Raw genomic sequence first — 26045 nt, forward strand, 5'->3', positions numbered from 1 at the left:
GAGAATATTGATGGTATAAGAGATATGAGATGGTTACAGATGGTCCGCTTATATACCTGCCGCGCCTTCATGATCTTTAAGACACCCCTCTTTAGTGACTAATTATTATTTAATTAATTATGACTAAAAAGATTGTTTAATTAATTATTTTATGATTATTATTATTTATATTATTTTTATATATTATATTCCATTACATGGGACTTGAGTGCTTGGCATGTATAAAATAAAATATCCACATGCATAAAGTACCGTAGCTAATTGTCCATTTTGTAGTTCCACACTCCTATTAACTAAATTTGGGATTATCTGACATTGCAGTAATCAGACTCTAATCTGAATGCCAACTAAACGGAAAATCCAGGATTACTTTTTATTCATGCAATTTCTTTGTCCTTCATTCAATTATTTGCGTTTTTCCCTCTACGTTCTATGTTACTCTGCCATCTAAGGCAAATATAGAAGAATCAATGTATCATTAAGAAAACAAGATATTGAAACCTACAAATCTATACTAGTATTTCATACAATAATGATTTTATTAACAGATTTTTATTTTCATCTTCCAACATTCTTTGTATATATGCAGATGTGAATGAAATGTTCAGGTGCAACTAAATTTTGAGCTGCCCAGTAAAGTGGCAAATCAAGGCTGGGCTCAATTCCCTGCACTCTAACAATCTCAATCCCTGCTCTCAAAGAAGCTTCTGGTACTTCTGATGGTTTCAAATTGTTGTCCTGATCTGTTGAAGTGTGTGCACTGTTTAAGCCATGTTGTACCATTTCTGAATCAACCTGATTTGAAGAAAGCAATGTATTTTCACTTTCCACTTGCGAAGTGACAGCAGAATCTCTTTGTTTCTTATCATCCTCCAATACAGATTTTGTGCACTTGCTACTGGAATTAGCAGATCTCTTGCTCTCTTCGCCTGAAAAATGATTTGGAAAAAGTTTAGGGAGCACACTTGCCAGTGCAGCACCCAGAGTAAAAGTTGAACCTGTATTACATTAACAGATATTAGTAATATGTCAATACAGAGTTTCAAATTGGAGTGCAATAACGTCATATTTGGAGGAAATAAACAAGGGATTTCTGGCATGCAATGTTATATTATCTAACTTATGTATGTTTTATAGGAGAAAGCACATATAATTAGTTCTTAAAAGTGACAATTTCCTGCATATAGGGGTGTATCTCTTACTTTGCAACCTATCTGTTCTTTCAAGCTATTGCTATACTATGGCATTTATCCTAAAAGCAGGAAAATGATAGTGATGATAAAATTTATTCTATGTTATGCCACAAGGACTGTTGATGGCTTCCCTTTTTAGAATTACAAATTGCGGATTGCACCAAGACCAAAAAAAATTCTCTAAAATAATGGGGAAAATATGTCAATACAATGTGATAACATAAACAGTACCTTCATCTTTTGGAATTTCTACAGCCTTGTTGATATAATTTATCTCGTCCCAACATTCCACTGGCAATGCATCAGCAAGATCATCTCGAACTTCTTTTAGATGACGTAAATACAACCGAAGTGGGATCTTTCCTGACCAGAGATTTTGAATAGAAATGAAGACATCAATCCATAATACCATAATACATCATAGGCATTTGCACTGCATTTTCATAGACTACTCACATGGCTTCTACAAAAGGGCCAAAGGCAATAATTGTAGGGCCAAAACCCAATGCTTGTAAGAATTTTGAGAATATATTCTGTGCTTAAGTCAAAGACTAAACACATGGAGTCAAATGTTGTAGTTCAGTGAGTCACCAAGAACCAACTTGAGTAAATAAATATACAAACAGGGGAAAATGATGTGCTCAGTGAAATAAAGAAAACATGCTAAGCATTAAGGACAGAAGAAGAAAGAACGACTTCATCAAGAATAATGAACACAAATTTATAATTAACATAGTGGAAGTAGCATTTATGGTATACAATTTCACCATAATAATGGTATACATTTCCATCCCCAAAATAGTTCTGGCAATATATAAAACTTTCTAGCTTCTACTTACTACAACTTAAGTTAATTCAAACTTGATAACCAGCCACATGCCCAATGATCACTCTAAACTTCAGATACTGACCATCTACAAGCCTGGTCACTGTGCTTTTATTCGTCTGTGCTCCTCTTCTACCAGTGCCATAAAAGAATAACAGAATTATCATATATTTGGTCAGTCAATCATTTTCCTACTTTCATAGACTTGCTTTAATTTCATTATTCTCATTTGACACTGAAGACGTTTTAATTGGCAAAAGGAAAATGCTGCAAATTCGTGATTGACAGTGGAAGTACACACAATCTAGTTTCCCAACAAATGGTGGGAAAATTGGGATTGAAAAAGATTAAGCACCCCACACCTTATAAGGTATCGTGGTTGCAAAAAGGACACCAATTGTTGATGCATGAACAAAGTGAAGTTGAGTTTCAGATAGGCAAGTATAAAGACAAGGTGCTCTGTGACGTAATGCCAATGGATGCTTGTCACATTCTTTTGGGTCTCCCATGGCAGTTTGATAGGAAGGTGACACATGATGGAGAGAGCAATTGTTATAAGTTCGAAAAGGATGGCATCAAGCACATTCTTGTACCATTGAAAGAGGAAGGTACAGCTGAAACAAGCAGCCCAAAAACACTGCTATTTAGTCGAAAGGAAGTCGAAAGGAATTTCTACAATAGATGGAAGAAGAAGAGGTAAGCTATGCAGTGATTTGCAAGCCAAAGGTAGTACTTCTGCACACCGAAATTGTAGATTTACCTCTTGAAGTTCAAGAGTTGTTGCATGAGTTTCATGATATTGTAGTTGATGAATTGCCAAGTGAGTTGCCACCCAAAAGAAGCATCAGTCATCACATAGACTTGATACCGAGAGCAAGTCTTCCGAACAAGGCTGCATATTGGATGACACCCAAAGAGAATGAGGAAGTGAGGAAGCAAGTCCAAGAATTGTTAGACAAAGGACTAATAAGAGAAAGTTTGAGTCCATGTGCCGTACCTACAATATTAAGTCCAAAGAAGGGTGGAGAATGGAGAATGTGCACTGACTCTAGAGAAATCAACAAGATCACCATTCGTTACAGGTTTCCATTGCCACAGATGGATGATATGATGGATTGCTTGGGTGGGGCAACCTATTTCTCAAAGCTTGACTTGAAAAGTGGTTATCAACAAATTTGGATAAGAGAAGGAGACGAGTGGAAGACAACTTTCAAGACCAATGAAGGCTTGTACAAGTGGATGGCAAAGAGAATGAAGAAGCGAGGAAGCAAGTCCAAGAATTGTTGGACAAAGGACTAATAAGGGAAAGTTTGAGTCCATGTGTTGTACCTACAGTATTAAGTCCAAAGAAGGGTGGAGAATGGAGAATGTGCACTGACTCTAGAGCAATCAACAAGATCACCATTCGTTACAAGTTTCCATTGCCACAGATGGATGATATGATGGATTGCTTGGGTGGGGCAACCTACTTCTCAAAGCTTGACCTGAAAAGTCGTTATCATCAAATTCGGATCAGAGAAGGAGACGAGTGGAAGACAACTTTCAAGACCAATGAAGGCTTGTACGAGTCGATGGTCATGCCATTTGGCTTGTCAAATGCACCCAGTACCTTTATGCGGATGATGAATGAAGTCTTGAAGGAGTTCATTGGTAAGTTTGTCATTGGTTATTTGGATGACATTTTAGTTTTCGGTCAAACTAAAGAAGAGCACTTAAGACATTTGAAGTATGTTTTATAGAGATTGCAACAAGAAAAGCTATTGATCAACATGAAAAAGTGTTCTTTTATGAAGAGTGAACTTGTATACTTGGGTTTTGTCATTTCTAAGGATGGCTTGAAAATGGATCCAGAAAAGATAGAGGCAATTGTAAATTGGCCCTCACCTAAGAATATTTTTGAGGTGAGAAGTTTTCATGGTTTAGCCAGCTTCTACAGAAAATTTATCAGGAATTTTAGTGGCATTTGTGCACCTATCATTGACACCATCAAGAAGAATAGGCAGCCATTTTATTGGACAGCAGCAAAAAAAAAATTCAACTATTGAAGAAGATCACTGAGAAGCCGATGTTGAAGTTGCCAGACTTCAATCAGCCCTTTCAAGTGAGATGTGATGCTAGTGGAACAGCCATTGGAGCTGTACTGAGCCAAGAAGATAAGCCCGTTGCATATTTCAGCGAGAAGTTAAATGAGTCAAAATAGAAATACTCTTCCTATGACAAAGAATTTTATGCAGTGGTTTAAGCTTTGAAGCATTGGAGGTATTTCTTGATGCCTAACAAGTTTGTTCTATACACGGATAATTCTGCCTTACAATACATTATGCAGCAACATAAGTTGTGTTGCACACATCGCGATCGGGATTTAATCGGCGCCGGGAAAAAAGCGGAAAAAATCGTTAAAATCGGGAAAAAATCGGAAAAAAGCGGGAAAAAATCGTTTGGCACAAAAATATTCATTTTTTTTAAAAAATTGAAAAAAATTGAAAAAAAATGAATATTTTTGTGCCAAACGATTTTTTCCCGCTTTTTTCCGATTTTTTCCCGATTTTAACGATTTTTTCCCGATTTTAACGATTTTTTCCCGATTTTAACGATTTTTTCCCGCTTTTTTCCGATTTTTTCAAAAAATCGCGATTTTTTCGATAAAAATCGTTATAAAAAAAAGTGGCGATTTTTATGTATAAAAATCGCGATTTGAATCGGCTAAATGAAAAAATCGCGCTTTTACGATAAAATCGCGATTTTATCGCGATTTTAACAACACTGAGTTAAATCATAAACATGCAAAGTGGGTGAAGTTCCTTCAAAGTTTCACTTTTGTTTTGAAGCACATTAGTGGGAAGGCAAATAAGGTTGCCGATGCCTTGAGTAGGAGATGCTTAATCATGCAGGAAAGTCAAATACAAATTTTAGGCTTTGATTATTTGAAGGACTTATATGACATTGATGCTGATTTTAAAGAAGCTTTTGCAGGGCGTAAAAATTCAGTCAATAGGGACAGCAGTCCATGGAAAGAGTTTATGTTGCAAGATGGGCTATTGTTCAAGAACAATCAGCTATGTATTCCCAATTGCTCAATGAGGGAAAACTTGGTCCAAGAAAAGCATAATGGCAGGTTGGCTGGACACTTTGGTGTTGAGAAAACACTTGGGCAGCTGAGTCACTTCTATTTTTGGCCTAAGATGAAGGCAGATGTACAAAGGTACATGAGTAAGTGCAGGGTATGTCAACATGCAAAAGGGAGAAGTCAGAATGCTGGACTATACATGCCATTACCCATTCCTAACAAACCTTGGGATTCGGTGAAATCCAGTCAATAGGGACAGCAGTCCATGGAAAGAGTTTATGTTGCAAGATGGGCTATTGTTCAAGAACAATCAGCTATGTATTCCCAATTGCTCAATGCGGGAAAACTTGGTCCAAGAAAAGCATAATGGCGGGTTCGCTGGACACTTTGGTGTTGAGAAAACACTTGGGTAGCTGAGCCACTTCTATTTTTGGCCTAAGATGAAGGCAAATGTACAAAGGTATGTGAGTAAGTGTAGGGTATGTCCACATGCGAAAGGGAGAAGTCAAAATGCTGGACTATACATGCCATTACCCATTCCTAACAGACCTTGGGACTCGGTGAGTATGGACTTTGTTCTGGGTTTACCGAGAACTCAACGAGGTAATGATTCAATCCTTGTAGTTGTGGATAGATTTACTAAGATGGCTCATTTTATTCCGTGTTTCAAAACTAGTGATGCTACCCATGTGGCTAATTTGTTTTTTGATGAGATTGTTCGGTTGCATGGTTTTCCAAAAAGTATAATCTCTGACAGGGACACAAGATTCATTGGACATTTTTGGAGAACCTTGTGGAAGAAACTTGGCACTAAGCTAAATTTTAGCTCAGCCTATCATCCACAGTCTGATGGGCAAACAGAGGTTGTAAACAGGAGTTTGGGTAATTTGTTGAGGAGTTTAGTAGGTGACCGACCAAAGCAGTGGGATCATGTGCTAGCCTAGGCTGAGTTTGCATATAATGACTCACCAAATAGGAGCACGGGAAAGAGTCCATTTCAGATCTTGTACGACATGCATCCGAGGGGAATTTGTGAGCTAAGAGACTTGGGAAAGCTTGAGCATAGAAGTGCTGATGGAGAGGATTTTGCAATAGCCATGAGTGAGTTGCACGAGAAAGTAAAACAAAGATTACAAGATACAAGCAACAGCTACAAGCAATGAGCAAATGTACAGGAAAGAGGGAAACTTTGAAGTGGGAGATATGGTCTTAGCTCACCTAAGAAGAGAGATGTTCCAAAGGGAGAATATAACAAATTGAAAATGAAAAAGATAGGACCTTGTAAGGTCCTCTGCAAGTTTTCAGCGAATGCTTATGAGCTGGAGTTACCTCCAGAAATTGGCATTTCACCCATTTTTAATGTAGCAGATTTGTATCCCTACACAGTTCGTGATGCGTATCAAACTTCTGGGAATCTTGACCAGAATGAAGGAAATGAACAACAGTGGCTAAAGCAAATGCTTGTCGAAAAGAGTTTAGATGCTGAATAGATTTTGGATACACATGTTGCCAAGAAGACCAAAAGGCAAGAATACTTGGAATATCTTGTAAAGTGGAAAGATTGTCCGATGGAGGATTCTACTTGGATAGATGAAGCAGCACTACAAAAAGCGGGTCACTCTATGGAAGATCTTATGACCACGAGCTCATAAATTTTTCTTTCTTGGGGAGTCTGATGTAGGTGCATTAGGCCGAGCACATAAAAATGATAAGTAATTAAAGTCAGACCAAGAACCTAGCAATGTGATGGATTGATCACATGTCAAAGCTAGAACATTTTAAAGTTTATTTTTGAAAAAGTTTCTGATATTCAGTTAAGATTAGTTAGGAATATCTAGTTAAAAGAAATGATTTTATAGTTAGTAGGTGGTTAGGGCTAAGTGAAATTGGTTCACATCCATGAACTCATTTATTGGACAGTGGCTTTTTAGTTTGGAAGGAGAGAGGAGGAACATTTTTGGGTGTTGTAAATTTTGGTGTGAGATTGAAGTTAATTGAACAACATTTCTTAGGCTAGTGGTTTTTTGTAGCAACAAATTGAATCTGTAAGTGTGTGTGAGACGGCTATTTGCATATGTGTTTGTGAGTTTTATGAACCATAATATTAATATCAGGCGATTAAAATTGATTTGGTCTTTAAATTGCTGTGTTGAATGAGGAATTCTTGCACTATGTTTTCTCTGTTATTTACATTTAAATGAGAACCTGGAGAATCATATTTCAGTTAATATTTTAATCCAGTACTTTTGCATCCAAGATTTTGTATTGGAAAGAGTCATTTTACATTTCAGATTCGAGAATACAGAGCACTCTGTATCCAGCAAATAGAAGAAAGAAAATTTGTAAAGGAAAATTGTCACCAATTTTGCAGGTCGATTTCTAATCAAAGGAAGACGAATTTTGAAATTCTGGCATCTAGGTTTTGTTCAGAGCAAGGTCTATTTGGTATCAAGTGAGCGATTTCTCAAAAAGATCCTTCGTTTGGGAGTTACGAAGGGATCTTTAAACTGTGTTTTTATAGACTACATGATTGAAAAAAAACAATGTGTTCCTCTTGTAACAGCACTATAGTTTGCTATGAGAGTCCTGTAACAACACCGTAGTTTGTTGTGAGAGTCCTGTAACAACATTGTAGTTTGCTATGAGAGTCTGTAACAACACTATAGTTTGTTGTGAGAGTCCTGTAACAGCACTGTAGTTTGCTGTGAGAGCCTGTAACAACATTGTAGTTTGCTGTGACAGCAAATATTTGTTGTTCATCCTGTAACAACACTGTGGTTTGTTGAGATAGCTGCCATCACTTGCCATGACATGTGAGTGATCCACTTTAACCCTCTCCAGAAATCTTTACATACTCCTTGAGTGTTTGAAGTGAGAGTATTGGCCAAGGATAATTTCAATGATGAATTGTATTGTTATATCCACCATGAAAAAGGGACCCATAGGAATTTTTTTCTTTGTAGAACAAAGAAGAATGATCTCATTCTCTAGCTTGGTCCATGATAAAAGGTCGCACAAAGTAACACACCTCCTCCAAAATGGTTGTGTATGCACATTTTTGCATAACCATCAACTAACTCTCCTAATTCCTTTCAGGTTACATAGCAATTCATATCAGTGACTGATTGTTATGTTGTCTATCTAATCAAAGTATTATTAGGAAAGACTGGGGAATGACTTTGCAATATAGGGTTTTCGTTTCCTCAGTAGCCGCAGGTCAGGGGTATGATCTTAGCGCCATCCTAGGCAATGGTAAGGGAGCGCGAGATATCTCGCCAGTGATTGATTGGATCTGCAACCACTGTCCATCACCTTTCATCCTGTGGTCAAGAGATGACCAAGACGTGAGTATTCGACATAGAAATTGTTTGGCTCTGCAACCATGATCAAACTAAGATGACTGATTCTGGTCGTCGTGGGAGACATTATGTGGTTGAGGAAATCGATACGAGGATTGAGCCAATCAAAACCAAACTCCGGTTTTTTAATTTTATTGTTTCATTTTCCGATGCAAGAGGTTCCTCACTGCTAAAATTTCTTAATCCTTATGCATCAGTGCTCCATGGTCTCCAGACCAGAATCAATCTGTCCAAACCAGGGTTGCAGGGGAGCGCCCCCGGTCCCCTGCGCGAAAACACTCCCAATTCGTGCTCCGCTCAGGATCTACTCGGGAGTGTGCTCCCGAAATTGCTCCGAAAGAGGGAGCAATTTCGAGAGTGCACTCCCTTTAAAAAAAATTGCTCCCTAGTTTTGAGGGAGCGATTAGGGGAGTTGTTAGGAGAAATCGCTCCTTGACCGCTCCCCTTCGCTCCGGGAGCGATTTTTTAAGAGGGGGAGCAGTCGGGGAGCAATTGCTCCCGACCACTCCCCCTCTTAAAAAACACTCTCGTTGACACCGGAAAAGGCCGTGCAATCGAGAGAGAGGGAGGCGACGACAAAGAGGGAGAGGAAAGGGATGAAAGGGGAGGGGGAAAAGGATAAAAAGACCCTCTCCCCTCCCATAGAGCAAGAGAGAGTTGGAAAGAGCGAGAGAGAGTTTGGAGCTTGGAGAGAGCAAGAGAGAGGAGCTTGGAGGAGCTTGAGGAGCTTGCAAGGGAGATCGGAGCTTGGAATTGAAGGCCAAAGAGGTAGGATCTACACTCTAATCTAGCATTTTTGTGTTTTATGTTCATTGCTAAATAAAAATAAAAAATCTCTATTTCCCATTCCCATTCCTCCATTTTTTCGGAAACACAAAACTTCAAACATCATGGCTATATGGCTTGGCATTTTCTTCTTGTTGGTTCCTTTTTTGGTTATTATAGTGTTGGAGAGTAGGAGGGTTGATCATGATGAAGAAGAGGATGAAGAAGTGGGTTATAATGGATTTGATGAAAACCCTGGAGAGGAGTACCTTGGTGAGGAGGAAGAGAGTGGACATGATGAGGCTTCAAAAACTAAACAAGACCAAACCCCATTATGGAAATATGTTTCTAGGCCTGAAGGAAGGAAAGGGGGTGGAATCATTAAATTTACATGCCCCCATTGCAACAAAACTTACATAGGTTCATACACCCGTGCCAGAAGGCACCTTTGTGGGAAAGGGCCATGGGATGGAGATAAACCAATAGGAATCAAAGCTTGTGTAAGTGTGTCAGCAACAGATAGAGCCAAATACATAAGGGAAGAGGAGGAAACCCAATACAAATCTAAAAATCAAAGGGTTTTTTTGAACATAGCTCACAATCACATGCACAAAGAACTCCTTCAGCATTCTCCCATGGCAGTGGATATGGAGGCACAGGAACAAACATCTCTTTAAGGCGTAGAAACATATCAAATTTCCTTGACGAAGGGTGTAGGAATGATGTGGATTCAAAATTTTATCACTTTCTCTATGCATGTGGGATACCATTCAATGTTTTTCGCTCACCTTATTGGCATGAAATGGGTTCTGCCATAAATGATGCCCCCAAAGGATACAAGAGCCCTGGGTATGACAAGGCTAGAACCATTGGACTTGATCATGAAAAAGCAAAAATATCACATTCTTTGAGTAAAATGACAAATTCTTGGACTGAGCATGGGGTGTCCATTGTATCTGATGGATGGACAAATGTAAAAGGCAAGCCATTGATAAGTGTTCTTGTTGTGTCTGTTAGTGGTGCCATCTTCCTTTCAGCATATGATTACTCAGAGAAGTTCAAGACCGACATCAACATTGCAGAACCATTACTTGAAACAATTGAACGTATTGGGCCATACAATGTCATCCAAGTCATCACTGATAATGCTCCTAATTGTAAGGCAGCGGGAGCAATTATTGAGGATAAATACCCCAACATATTTTGGTCTGGGTGTTTGGTTCACATAATGAACATTTTGATGCATGATATTATTAAGAACAAAAACCAACAATACAAATGGATTGGTTATTTGTACAAGAGCGGCAAACAAATGATAAAATTTATTACAAATCATAGCAATTCCCATGGGATTTTCCGCAATCACTCAAGATTGGAGTTGTTGAAGATTGCGAAGACTAGATTTGCTAGCTATTACCTCACCTTCAGGCGCCTTTTGAAGGTAAGAAAGTCATTGGCTAGCATGGTATCAAGTCCACACTGACAGGTATTAAAGGACAAGGCTACAAATGCAGCTGACAAGCAAGGTTTTGAACAGGTGGAGGAGACTGCTCTTGATGGTCTATTTTGGGCATGTGTGAGGCAAGTATTGCAATTCACGAAGCCCATTTATAGCATGATTCATTTTGCAGATACAGATAAACCAGTGATTGGGGAGGTGTATGAGCAGATGGATACCATGTTGGGGCAAATAAAAGATATTGTTCAGAAAGATGATCCCAACTTGTATACATTGATTCACAATTGTGTGTGTACATGGTGGAATAAACTTAATGTTCCACTACATGCCTTGGCGTATATCCTTATGCCAAAATAGTACTCTCCATCTTGGTTGGGCCAACCTGCACCTAGGGGTGGGGTTAGGATCAAACCCCATACAAATCCAAAGGTATCTAAAGGATATATGGAAGAATTAGACAAGTTGGTACTTGACAATGAGTAGTGTGCTAATCTGCGTCTTGAATTAGGTAGATACTTCAGTTGCACTAGTTTGTTTGGTTCTTTGCATGCAATGGAATATAGAGACAGATTTGATGCTCTTACATGGTGGGAAGCATATGGCAGCATGGGACTTTTGCCAAAATTGGCAAAACAAAGTTCTCCCGCGGGTTGTAAATACTTCTTCTGCAGAGAGGTGTTGGAGCACCTACAACTTCATACATAATTTTTGTTTAATTCATGTGATTTCACCGAAAGACTTTGTTTAATTCATACATAACGTGAGAAGAAACAGACTCAATGAAAATCAAGTAGAAAGCTTGATTTATGTGCACTACAACTTGAGGTTGTTGAGTCATTATTGTGAATGGCTATGACGATCTAACATATAAAATTTGGGACAACCACCCAGAGGACGATAATTTGGAGGATGGCACTATACATCTTGAAGAATTGAAAGAAGAACTTTTGAGAGATGATGATGAAGCAACAACCATGCCACCCCCACCATCCAGTAGCAGTGCCAGTGCTCGAGTTCCAACATCTTTTCCTTTGCTAACGCCACCTCTATCTACATCCTCACGTGGAGGGCATGTGTCTTCTGGTTCTGGTCATGCGATTGTGCGGGAGGAGACTTCGAGAAGACCGCCAATACCACGGTCAACTGCTCAAAAATTAGATATTTCTCGTGTCGGCAAGAGGAAGTTATAGATAATAGATTTACTTGTCTTTTCTAGTTTCTAGTAGTTTTTATCACTATTAACTCTTTCATATTTATTATGATATTTTTTGTAAACAATATATGACAATTTAAGTTTGAAGTTTGAAGTTGGCAATTATAACTCATTGGTAATGAATTATGAATATGATGCTTCGTGAAAGTTGAAAGTTGTTTCATTTCATGTTAGATATTCTTTGTTGTATGGTTACACTTAGCTTACAAGTACACTTCCGTGATCAATTATGATAAATGTTATATATTGAATTTTGAAAGCTTGAAACTTTAAGATTGATGAGACTCAATATGTTGTATATTACTAACTTGTGGACGTGGTTGATCAAGATTATAACTTTTAGATGATTGATGCTATATGGTTCAATTTATGTTTTTATGCTTTTTATATCTAATTCATCATTCTCCATGATTTTGTTGACATATATGCATCAAAATATAAAAGAATATATATTATATAAAAAATCACTCCCCAAATCGCTCCCAAACCGAGAGCTTCTGAAAATGTCGCTCTTGCTCCTTGGTCCAAACTAAGGCTTTTTCCCTTAGTGCATGGATGGGAGGAGGGGTCAGAAGAACTGAATCAATCCCAGATAGCCCTTGGTTGCGGATCTAGTTTCGCTCGCATAGATCTACTTTCTTCTCCACTCTCTAACCCATTGATTTGAGAAGCTCTGATCCGAAAGAAGTGGGATTTGTGTTAGGGTCATATAATTTAGGGTTGAAGTGTCTCCTTCCTGTTATTCATTTCGAGAATTTGATGGTCAATTTAGCCTATGTATCACTAAGGTGTCATAGCCTAAAGGTTTACTTGTCAAAGGAGCCATTTAGTTCTTGAAGTCCTATGGTCAAGACAAGTATGAAAGTTTGGGAGGTTTTTGCATATAAAGTCTGGTTCAAATCATGTTGCAAGTGTTTTCATTGGAAAGTGCTCAGAAGCAGCTTTCCAATAGTATATCCGGTTCTTCAAACCGACTTCTGGATCAAAAGATAGAACAAGTTGAAGTTTTGCTCCTCAAAACCAGAAAACAAAGGAAAAACATGTAAAAAATTCTAAGTTTTGGGTATTTTCCTTCTGCCACGTGTCATCTCGGTGTGACATCAGAGAATTTCCGATATTTTCATATTGGAGGTCCGGGGTAATCGGCAATCGGAGGTCTAAGGCAATCTGCAATCAATGATCGGAGGTCCAAAGTGATCGGCGATCGACGCATCGGAGGTCACACGAGTCCCGCGTGAATTGACCAAAGCAAGACGGGCCCTTTTATCTCTCCTCTAGTAGGACGCGTGGCAGCGTATGATTGGTTTCGATAAAGCTACATGGCACCTAACGTCAGCATGACATGGCAGTACAAAAGGATGTGGCAGGCAATTTTAGCATTTTGAGGGGTCCTAAGGGGGCAATTTAGAGTTACATGTGTCACCACTCATGAGGTGCCACATGGCAGTGATGACATCATAATCGACGATTGAAGGTCCAGAGCAAATCGGTGCTTTGTAACACTTGCCACTTTAAAAAGCTCTAATTGAAAAGTTTCGATAAAGGCGCTGGCATGCGGTCGTTAAGACTTAAAGAACTAAGGCGCTAAAGCTTTTAACAAAGGGAAATAGCCCATGACAGCAATTATAAGCCTTAGCACCTCAAGGTTAAGCCAATCGTTACAGCCCTCGGTCTTGTGGTGAAGAAATGCGGGAAGGGGCTAAAGCAAAAGGAGCCAGGACAAATCAAAATTGCGCGTTAAGTTACGTTATAAAGGGGCTCTTTTGCATTGACTCGATAATCACTGGCCCGCTTATATAACAAAAATAAAGGCCAAAGGAGCAAGCGCAAGGCGCTGAGGAGTATCAATGAAACAATAAAGCGGGAACTTCTCCGATAAGAACATACAAAAGTGTTAATAGATGGATGGGTCGGCAGCTATTGAATCGTAGGAAAAGAGGGATTGGTAGTTTGAAAGGGCAGCTCACAGTTTTTACGAAAACAACTCCAGCCACTCCAGATTCAAAGGCAGAGGATTAGCATTAAGGAACCAATTTCCAATTCTCAAGAATAAAGATTTTCCCAGCAGTTCCAAATTTCTTGCACTTTCCAATGATTGTTTTTATTTTTAGTGTATTGTTTTAGTTATTTCTTCCAGAAATATATAGCCACAGTCAGCAACAGATTTCCTTTAAATATTCAGCCAAATTTGTCCAAAATTACTATTATTTAGTTCTGTTTTAGAAATATCTACATGTTTTTAGAAGATATTATTTTTGTAATGAGTTTTATTTGAAGCTCGAATTTATTCAAGACAGTCTATAAATATTATGTAATAAAACTTAGAAAGGGTTGGAATGGGTTGGATTATGTATGAAGAAAGGAGCTTTACATTAATGTAAATTGTGGATTATACTCAAAGTGATCAATTTACAGAAATACAGAGAAAGTTTGTTCCAGGATTCCCGTGTCAAGCAATTGGTGATGTGTTCTTTCATGTAAAATTGTTTCTTTTCTTCAGTTTCCATATGTTTTTCCCTCCTTATTGTTGCAAGAAGATTAAGGGCCAAATTTTCTTAAGTGTAATCTGCTCTGGCTTGTTAATAATATCAATGTTTTCTTTCTGATATTAAGTATAGAATTTATCTGTGTATGTTCTATCTTTAATTGAGCTCAAATATCATATTCATCTTATTCACACCACAAGCACTCTATCAGATCCAGGAGTTTTCCTACCCTGCCTTGTTACAGTTTCTCTGTTATTTTTATAATTGATTACTCAAAATTTTATGACTCCATGCCCAATGGAATTTTCCAGCATCTTTCAAACAAACTTTTGAAAAACCCAACTCAAACTTAAATAACTAGCCTAAGATTTTAAAAACATAAATCCAAATCAGACAGAGAGATCCCTCTCTAACGCTGGAAGGGCTAGATCCCAACTTTAAAAGTGATTTTTTGGTTACCTTTGGGTTTCTCTCCTCAGCCTAGGGAAATTACGAAGTGGTAACATTATGCACAGAAAAGGAGAGGACATTCCAAATCTTCATAAAAACCTTGGCAGGTAGATCTATTCTAATCTAGGTCTATGACGAGGACTTAGTGGAAAATGTTAAACACAAGATGCAACAACGGGAGGGAATCCCAACAGCCGACCAAAATATTATCTTAGAAGGCAGATCCTTAAGGATCAGAGGTCTCTCAAAGAATACAACATCAGTAGAGGGTCTTTTCTATCTTTGATGTATGGATTACTTGGAGGATTAGGACATGGGCCTTCTGTCTCCTACAAAGAAGTTATCAAAAGGAGTGCAGATGCAAAGGTTACAACTTCCACAAGGACACTGCCCAATCCATACATTGTGGAAAGGATGGAGGAACACCCAAAGATCGAGATCCAAAATCCTCAGGTAGATAAGATCGAGATCCAAAATCCTCAAGTAGATAACATGTTTTCATATTTTCATGAAGAGGAAGTTATTTGTCGTTTTAACGATATTTGGCCCAAACTGGAGGATCTAGACCAATGGATCTACACAAATTGGACTATAGAATGTGATATCAAGTTATGCTCAAAGGGATTCTTTATCATACACCCTTTATGAAAAAAAGATTACCAGAAAATCTTCGAGGAAGGACCTTGGTTCTGGGGAAGAGTTGGTTTATTCATCACACTTAGGTGCCCAAATGATTCATCAACAATGGAGGTAACAAAAATGTTTGTATGGGTTCAAATGCCTAATCTCCCACTTCCCTTTTGGCACCATCCAGTGCTTGAAGACATTGGGAAAGCTTTGGGAGATTTCATCAAAATAGATGGTGAGAGAATAACACAGGGGCTTTTCACATATGTCTGCATTTGTGTGGAGATCAATCTTAGTAAGGGGCTGCCAGATCGTATTCATCTGAGCAGTGGAAAATTTCGATGGACATAAAGTTTTTTATGAAAACATGGCCTTTAGATGTCGTGTTTGCAATTAAACCGGGAATCTACAAGATAACTATCCTTTGGCCAAAAATCAACAAATAAGAAGAAGGGACAACAAACCAAATCAAAGCATTGACACACTTATTAGCCCCCTCCTAATGATGAAGAAGTGGTGCATCAAAGGAATCCACCAACTAAAGGAAAAGAGGAAACGAACGAAACATCATCTCAGATAGATCACCATTCAAAGTCAACAAAACTCAACCATAACATAGAAATGGTAGTGACACCAACTCCTGCAGTACTCAAAACAACATAAACAAAGAATGAATGGAATCTAGGAACTAAAAGATCTCACGTATCTGAGGCCTCTAAAGCAGAAAAGGAGAATACCCTTGCTTCGGGGAGTTCGGATTTAGCTATCATCCAACCTGCCTTAGGGGAATGGAAGGAAGTAAAAAAGAAGGGGAAGAAAGGGAAAATGGAAGACTATTATAATCAATAACTGTATTTGATGTTTTATGATGGGACCCATTAGGGTTTTTCTATGAATGCACCAAGTGCATCTGCAACATGTAATTTCTTTTTCATTAATGAAATTACGATTTTTCCTTGGGGAAAAGCTCATATCAGTGAAAATGGTGTTGATTTTTAGTTGGACCTCCATGAATAGGCTTCATCCTAAACATGTCAGTTGGGCGTGTTATTACAAAATCTAGCACTTTGGTGCAAATACCTCACAAGGTGCTAAAACTAGTGGGAACATTAGAAGTGTTGCCACTGTCACCTAAACAACAACTTCCCTGTTTTAATGAAAGACAAATCCAACACAGGATTGGCCTACCATGTCATCCACTGCCACCAATTAAATTAATTTTATATTTATTAGATGGGGACCCTATTTAAACCTTAATATTACTATATCATACATATCATTAGTACGTAATGTGTACATAACCATGGCTAATCCCCATGTCCAAGACCTTTGACCATTCAAAGGCACATACCCCAATGTCATACCAATCTAAACTAGCATGTGACATGATCCCACACAATTGAAATCAATGATCGATAAGGCATATTAGAACTTTTAAGTGGGGAGGACTTAATTCACCTAAAGGCTCCAATACAGGGGTTTCATCCCCTATCACTCGTTGGGTACGTGGCATCTCCCTTGGCATTGAGTTTAATTTGGATCAGCCAAAACAACTCAATCATTGATCTAATACCAACCATTGGCTCCCGAACAATTTCCCTCTATGTTTCCTCATCAATCCATCGTTCACCTTATTCGAATTAGCATCCAATTGACATCTACGAGGGCCACACACCCCAACTTGAATCCTCATTGAGATCCCAAGCAAATTTGCGAGTCAAGCACTCTAGTTTTCGGTGCATACATCTTGGGCAATGATTTTAGTGTGCCTATAAGATAAACCCTGGACTACGTTCCAAGCTGGCAACCTCAATCCAAGTCGAAAACAAGGTAAAAATAGCGCCATCACCCACATGTGCCCTTGCTTTCAAAATGGCATGGCGATGTTGTCTAGTGAGGAGACTAATCGGTGCCCATACAAATGGCCATTCTTGGTTGAACGGTTTTATGGAGGGCATGAACATGCACATCATAAGTAAAGGTTTACGTGGGTAGTGATATGCATCCAGTGCACCGTGGCCCCACACCATATTAAAAGACCTCAAAGTATACACCGTGACCCCACACCATATTAAAAGACCTCAAGGTGTATCTATATATATATATATATATATATATATATATCTATCTTTTCACACATGCACCATATTAAAAGACCTCAAGGTATATATATATATACATATTATATATCTTTTCACACATGCACCATATTAAAAGACCTCAAGGTATATATATATATATATACATATATCTTTTAACACATGCAAAGAACTGCTTTGCAAAGCAATAACACAAGTGCATGCACAGGGTCTTCAAAGGCCCTTGCAGGCTAGTTTCATGGCTTGAATTGAGGGCTTGTCAATGATAATTCTATGGCTCAAAGAGCCTCATCATTCTATGACACATAAAACCAGATTTTTGATTCATAGCGAGCATGAAGAAGTTATAAGATGGTCAAAAAAATTTCAAGCCAAATTCAGTAGATTATAGAAATAATAAATTACAAATAACCTCTCAAGCTATCCTAGAGCAATTCCCAAGTCTGTATTTCTAGAACATTTCCAATTACACTTGACTCTCTCTCTCTCTTTCTATATATATATATATATAGAGAGAGAGAGAGAGAGAGATGCTTCCAGGACACTTCATTTCTAAGGATTTTTTGAATATGACGCACTCGCTTCATGCAACCTTGCTCAAGTGTAATTGGAAATGTTCAAAATATATATATATATATATATATATATATATATATATATGATAAAAACAACCAAAATACCAAATTAGTTGCAAAATATATGAAAACATGCATATTTGTACATAAATAAAGATAGAAATAACATCCATAGTACATTAATGATTAACTAATCGAGCATCAACCATCTGGATTCTAGATTCTATCAATTACAAAAAAACATATAGATTTCTAAGTCATATAGTAAAAAGTAACATTAATTTATGGAATGAAGTTGGTTATCTAGCAATTGTCAACAATAACATGACCAAATAGTTATGCTTACAAAATAGGCCATCCACACCCTGAAAATGTCCAAAAAAATAAACTAAGCTAGTTGTTAAACACCTCTTTATGGAAGAAGTGTTCACCAATTGTGAAAGGACCAACATTGAAAACAAAATGTTGTAGCTGTGGCGTAGCACTGTCATGCATGTTCCAACTTCCACCACTTGACAAACAATGCTGTACCATTGTTTATATTGGGATCCTCATCATTAGTATCATCCTTCTTTGTTTTGCTCTTGTCTAGCCTTTGTATCTACCTCAATTTTATAGGGAAATAAGTCAACACCATCCAATTTTGATCAAACTACCTAATCCAAGCCTTAAAATACTGTAGAAAAAGCATAACATGCCTATTAATGATTTTGGTTTGACTGAAGGGTACATTTTTGCTAAGGTCGTGACAAAGGAGTTCAACATTGGGGTACATAAAGGGCTTGGTGCTCTTGATTAAATGTTAAATTTCCAATACCAATGCAGATTTGTATATACCTCAACAATTTTTATTCTCAAAAAATTATTAAATAAAATTCTGAATTGCTATGAAAATAAAATCACTAGTATTTTACTTTTGAAATAAACTAATTGGAGCAAAAAATAAAATCAGAGACATCAATCACATCACAATAGTAAGTATACACCCATAAAAATTTCCCTTCATTAAAATCCTTCGGAAAATCTAGGCCTAGACCCACAGAGAAAAAATATATGGAAAAAATGCATTGTTGGAACCTATAACTTGGCCCCCACAGGGAAACTTGGCCCAAGGAATTTGACCCACCAGAAAATTGGCCTCATGAAGAATTCAACCCTAGAGAAACTCAGCCTCCACCACTAGCAAATTAGTTCCCTCCTTGTACGACCTTATGTACTCAAGAAAATCTGCCAACTAGATAAATCAGCCTCCCCACAACTTGGCCTCCTTTGCGTTTCAGCGACTCGGCCTCTTGATTTCCTAAACTCAGCCTCCTTTGGAAATACTCCCAACATTTCCTTGCACTCTTCCTCCCTTCTATTCAATCTAGTTAAGCTTCTTTCTCTAAAGAAAATTGCTTCCTCCACTTGTATGGCTTCACCTCTCCCTTAGGCTTATTTTATAATTTCATTAAACCAAATCCCTAACCCTAGTCTCTTAAGTGATTGATGATTGAGGTTAGATCTCATCTCACTTGAGATCAATGGCTGAGATCATATCTAAGTCACTTATTTAATTAAATTATTTATCCTTGGTACTTAGGCTTAATAGTCCACCATAATTAATTAGCTTTAATTATTGTATTTTTCCTAAGTTAGAGTTAGGAAAGAAGTCGTAAATCACTTACTCCACCAAGCAAGTACTTAAAGAGACAATCAATGATCTTCTACATGTTAAGACACAAATCTCATGTAGAATACCTTCCAAAGCTACCAAGAACTTCAACGCTCCCTCCTAGCAGGGAAGGGATATTTCATCACCCCTAGCTTATCCCTGTAAAACACAAACTTCCCTTTCACTAGAGGCTTGGTGAGAATATCAACCACTTGCTCCTTTGTGGAAATGTACTACAATCTAGCACCTCTCTAGACCCTATCTTTGATGAAGTGATAGCTAATCTCTATATGTTTGGATCTGTCATGAAACACAAGATTTTCAGAGAGCTTAATGCAAGTCTGATTATCACAATGAATTGTCGTGGGATCCAACTCAAGACCAAATAATCCTATGAGCACCTTGCAAAGCCATATGGCCTCATACCTCACTAGACTCACTATCATGTACTCTGCCTATGTTGAGCTAAGTGCCATTGGTTGTTTCTTCCTACTACACCACGAGATCATGGTTGATCCCAAGTTGAAACAACATCGAGATGTGGATTCTCTGTCCACGACACTCCCATCCCAATCAGAATCTATATACCCCTGCAACTCTACTCCACCAACTCCAACATATCCCAGTCCAAAGTCCATTGTACCTCACAAATATCTTAGCATATGCTTTGTTGCTACCCAATGAACCTATCTTTGCTCCACCATGAACTGGGGTTGACCAAATACATTAAGGACCTGATCTGCCTATACAATGTGGCATCTATTACTGCAAAATCTAGAAGGTCTTGGAGAGGGAAACCCTCCTAGATGAAAAGTTAGACTAAGTGCTAACGATGGGATAATGGCCAATTGTCACCACAACCAAGGCCCCTTGCTCTTTATGGATTTTCACCGATGGGAGGAGTCCCGGTAAGATAGGATCACCTATGAAAGGTATTCTAAGGTTGAGGTGTAAATTTATAGGCTAGGATCTCTCAAGAAAGATTCAAATTTCAAGTATAAAACTTCACAAAGGAGCAATATGCTTTCTATAAGAGGCCTAGGAATAAAATGTACAGGACTTAGCATTTGTTGATTTTGCTTGAGTTTAGGTATTCCCAAGGTTAAGGAAATGGAGAGAAAAGGCTTCTTATGATATACTTCAACAAGTACTAGGTTCATACAACCTTCAAGAAAGTCCCCAAGTTGAGAAAGAAAAAATAGAGTTTCCCTACTAGGGCAACACATAGGGTAAGAGATTTTATGGAGGAAACTTAAGTGGATGCCCACCAAATTTGGAGGTTAAGTAGCCAAGACCCTTCACTTAATGTTTAGGCTCTCAAGTTCTCACAAAACCTCTCCCTAAGAATTTCGCTCTAAGCCCCAATTAGACGTCTTAGCCTTTAGAGGACCAAAATTTTAAGAGGAAAATTTATGGATGAAAAATGAGAATGCTCACCAAGGACTTGGACTAGTGCTTTGTCCTTTAGCAATATTGAGTCAAGGATGTGCTAGATGAGCTAAACTGTCTCTAAGGAGGATGAAAACTGATGCCCTAGGTATCAATTCCTAGAAATTACCCACTTCAAAGGAAAATGGAATTTGATGGAGAGTTATTAATAATTCCTCCACTAGGAACATTCATTACATGTTGTACATTCAGTAACATGTGCAATTCTCAACTAGATAGCTTTCAAAATTAATTTTCAACAAATTAGGGCATAATTAGCATAATCTAGAAGCAACAATTCCATATAGTTAAAAGATTCAAAAAGAAAATCTTCAACAATAGGCACTTACAAGATAACATGTAGTATATCCATCCATTCACCAAAGAAATAGCTCCAAAGACAATCCAAAATAGCTTCCAAACATTGAAATGCATCCAAGATACTCCAATAGCCAAGAAGGAAACAAATGCAAGTTCTGTTGAAAATTGGCAACTCAGGGATGAATTTCCTTAAATAAAATCTCATATCTGACAATTCTGGAGTGACTTTCTAAAAATTGAAAGTCATGTCTAGCATCTCAAGTATGGTTTTCCAAAAATAGTAAATCACCTTGCATCAATTGGTAATCAAGTATAGTTGAAGGAAAATCACTTATCATTAATCAATCCTAATAGTTCAATCTCAACTTAATCATCAATACTATTAATATTATTATTATTATCCTTTATGATACTAAAATATTATTATTAAAAGGAATTACAAGTCACCTTACCTTCATCACCTCAATCACTTTGCACCTTTCTCCTTGATGACTCACATGGCGCTACATAACTCTCTCTCTCTTAATGATACATTACACTCTTTCTTACGCTCTCATTAAAGACATGGCATATTCCTCTTACACTCATTAAAGGCATGTCATAAAAGAATCCTCATACACTCTCTTTAATGCATATGTTACACTCTCCTTAACTAAGACATGTGTTCCTCTCTTAATGGCATAAGTTACTAAGGCACACATACCTCTCCTTAATGGCATAAGTTACTAAGGCATGTGTTTCTCTCCTTAATGGCATGAGTTACGCTCCCCTAAATGACATATGTTACTCTTCCTCAAGGCATGCATATTGCTTCTCCTTTATGACAAGAATCTAATGGTCATCAAGCTTGGATTCGGACCACAGAAAGGAAGGCAACTCAAATAAGTTTAAGAGAGATGTTTAAAGGATAGTGAAGGTTTGTCATATGAAAAGGAAGGACAATTCAGATGGACAACAAAAAGTGATGAAGGAACAACGAAGCTGTGGAACTAGTGTTCAGTGATGTATCACTGTGTTTTGATGATACTGCAAAGGTCACAACTTGATGACAATACATTGACAAGTTTCGGTGTCATGACTAGTATATCTATAGTTTGTTGAAGAGATGATCTCAGAGCAAAGAAGAAAAGGAGGAATCAAGAAGAATCACAGAGGACTAGTGTCTTGGCCTTGGAGTGGCTAATAGGTCAAGGGTCTTGGTCTTGGTATTCGTCAATTGGAATCTCTATAAGAAGAATTTGTACGGGTTTTCCTCTCAAAGAGTGAGGTTTTGGCCCTGGCTTATAGCCTACATGATGTGTCTCTTGTGTATTTATGTTCATGCATTAGTTATTGTTTGATGAAGAAATAACACTAATAATCTAAGGTGAAGAAGATACTAATCTAAAGAAGTAAAAAGCATTCACAAGCAGTCACTAATGAAAGAGAGATCAACTAACACTAATGCCCTAGATTTCTCAACATGGTATCAGAGCTAAGGTGCTGAAGACAAAGGAAGGGCATCAAAGAGACATCTAAGGATCAAGCTTCAAGGAAGGCATCAAAGCATGTTGAAGGTTATCAAATCAAAAGATCAAGATCTACATTGGAGAATCAAACCCTAGATCGAAGAAGCGGTCTACACAAGCAAGAGCTTTTGTTTCTATAGTTATTATTAAAAAGGCCACAAAGAGCCTCATCAAGTTGTCTACAAGACAAGCTAGCTCGAAGGACTTTAAAGATGAAGATCACATCATCTTCGAGAAAGATGAAACCTTAGAAGCATTTCTGATCTACACTACAAGAGAAGTCGAAGTATATTAAAGGCGAGAAGGCATTGTCACCATTTTTTCAAGGTTATAAAGCAAGCAAGGATCCTCTCCTTGTCCTAGAAGAAGATCATCCAAGAGGGAGCTCTAATACATCTTCTTCAACCATCATCAAAGTGATAAGTAGAAGAGTTCATCTTCACTTGTCAAGTAAGTATCTTTCATTATTTAATCTATTTGGTAAAATGACTTCATGTTTGCAAGGAGATCAATAAATTGGATGGGTCATCGAAATTCCTTGCATGAAGAAGGAGGACAGACATAGTCCTCTAAGAAGTTGAAGTCATTGAACATATCAAAGGGTCTGCTCTGATTCATGGAAAGGGATACTTATGAAAGATCCCCTCATATAGCAATATTGGAGACATCAAAGAGATGCATATGATAAACTCATTCTCTGAAGGTACGAAAAAGAAGGTCACATGAATTAGGTCTAATCTACACAAAAGTAAAGATATCAAGGATGATGGATATCTTCATAAGATCTCATATTCAAGATCTAGGAAATAAGATAATCATCACTGATCTATAATGCACTAACTGATAATCAAAGTAAAAATATCCATGGGATAAGAAAGTTACCTCATTCAACAACTTGTTATTTCTATGTAAGATAGAAGATGACAAATTGAAGGCAAAAGTGTTGAAGGTTAAGGACTCAAACATTTGCTGGAAGGAAAAGAAGAAAGAAGAGCATAGCTGAGATTCAATGCTATGAATGCAAAGACTATGAACATTATAGGAAATATTGTCCTTAGCTTAAGAAGGACAATATCAAGAAGAATAGAGAAAAAGTCCATTTCACCGAAGAAATGGAGGAAGCTGAAACAAGGAAGAACAAGGAAGTAGAAGCATTGGAAGCAAGAGATCGTGGCATCACCATAGGGAAACATGAAGGACCGTTGGAACAAAATCTATGGTAGTCAACTTTGGAAGATATAGCTCTTGGTGACCTCATTGGAAGATCAAAGGAAGAAGTCATCCAAGACAAGTCTCATCATACATCAGTTTAAAAGGGAAACATCTACTGAATAAGAATATGCGAGATGGAATTCTCATTGGAGGATTCACCGATCGAGAAAGGAAGCAAGTGTTTCATCAGGAACCCCAACTCGTGGAGTTCATGGGATGATGGTATGATGACATGAGAGATAAAGCAGATCAAGGGGTTGAAGATCTTTTCAATCAAGGAAGCTACTGAAAGAAGCTTAGATGACCTAAAGGTAAAATGAGGTATGTATGCTTGTATTTAATATTATAAAGTCATGTCGTATGGTTGCAGGTAACAAAGATCACTACTTCTATTTTGAGAAGCATGATCAAAGGAAAGGAATATCCTCCTATAAAATAATATCGGAAGGCATGAATTACACTAGATGAAATCAACATAATGTCATATGAAGTATGAGGTGGTTGATTACAATTGAAGAACTCCGAAGCCCCTTGGAATGAAGTGTGTGAAAAGATAGGAAAAGATCGTGATAATATGCAACGAAGGTAGAAGCCATTCAACATCAGAAGTCCAAGAAGATTTGACTAGAAGATCTCCCGAAAGGATGTGAAGACTTTGAAGGAAGTTAGAAAAAGATAGAGACCCTTGACATTGAACATTTGTGGGAGATGTGTCAATCTGCTTGCAAGATGCTAATCCTTACAAGAAGATGTCATGGTGAAAGATCATCACAAAGGTAAATATGATTTGAAGTGTTCAGTGATTATTTTCTACCTAACATCTAGTTGGGCTTATGTAGGACTTTCAAAGGGAAGATCTGTGAACGACTTCCAAGCAGACTATATAGGAGGATGTAATGTCCTTCCGAGAAATATGGCATGAAAGTAGAATGACATGAAGCAAAGCCAGATGGAAAATTTGATGGATCAATTTCTGATGAGTTAGGGACATGACTAACTCATGGACAAAAGTGATAGATGATCTGTGCCCTATATATAGAAGTTCCCAAAAGTTGAAGACTCCTTAAAATAAATTCATGACATCGAACAAAGCAGCTCTTCATGCAGCTGATTCTTTTAGGATCTCCACATGAAGCGCTGCTACAGGTCCCTGGTTAAAAGGGAGGCTGAGAAGAAGTTTATTACTTGGAAGAAACTCAAAAATTCCTAAGTCGAAAGCTTAGGTACATTCCTCTGTGTTAGGAATGAGTACATTAATGTAATAAAGCCCCCTGGTATAAGAAGGAGCGATAGACATGTTGTTTTGTGCTTCACCTGAGAAGACAAAATGGAGGATTGTGTAATCATTTGGCATCTGATGCTCTTGTGAGATGAGATAGGGCATCCCATGAAAGAGTGGTCGTGGAGGACCGATATTCTTTGAGGACTGGGGAGTTCAAGATAAGAATAGTCCTCATGGAGCATACATATCCTGAGAGAACCTGGGTGGGGTATGTTATGAGAGGGACAATGATGATGAGGGTGTCTATAAATCATCTGGTCTCGCTAGCATTGGGCTCAATATCTTGTGGGGAGATGGAGTTGTTAGTCAATGCCTTGTTATATAACAGTGTTGTTTGGTATGATGCTATACAAATGAGTTACATATCTGAATTCCTCTTATGAGAAATTCTTCAGATTGAGAATGACCAAGTATCATTATGAATATCTCCCTGGTTAAGAGGGAGTGTTGTAGAATGTAACTAGGTTTGGTCTTCATAATGACATATAATTATGATCTTTGAAAATGATGATATAAAAAGA

General features: G+C 37.8%; 1 protein-coding gene across 5 annotated transcripts in view; it reads right to left on the minus strand.

Annotated features, from left to right (window-relative positions):
* Window positions 1-520: 520 nt before the first annotated feature.
* The window catches only part of LOC149228174 (autophagy protein 5-like), a 362140-nt gene continuing 336615 nt past the window's right edge, over window positions 521-26045 (minus strand). For all 5 annotated transcript variants that reach the window (XM_089378082.1, XM_089378081.1, XM_089378079.1 and 2 more), the window contains 2 exons: window positions 1425-1556; window positions 521-998 (listed from right to left, as the gene is read on the minus strand). In XM_089378082.1, coding sequence (XP_089234208.1) covers window positions 559-998; window positions 1425-1556 — 572 coding nt within the window. In that variant the 3' untranslated portion in view covers window positions 521-558. The remainder of the gene's footprint in view (window positions 999-1424; window positions 1557-26045) is intronic.

The sequence above is a fragment of the Pinus tabuliformis genome, chromosome J, assembly GCF_031772625.1.
Source record: "Pinus tabuliformis cultivar Carrire ecotype Pingquan chromosome J, CPIR1, whole genome shotgun sequence".
Taxonomy (NCBI): domain Eukaryota; kingdom Viridiplantae; phylum Streptophyta; class Pinopsida; order Pinales; family Pinaceae; genus Pinus; species Pinus tabuliformis.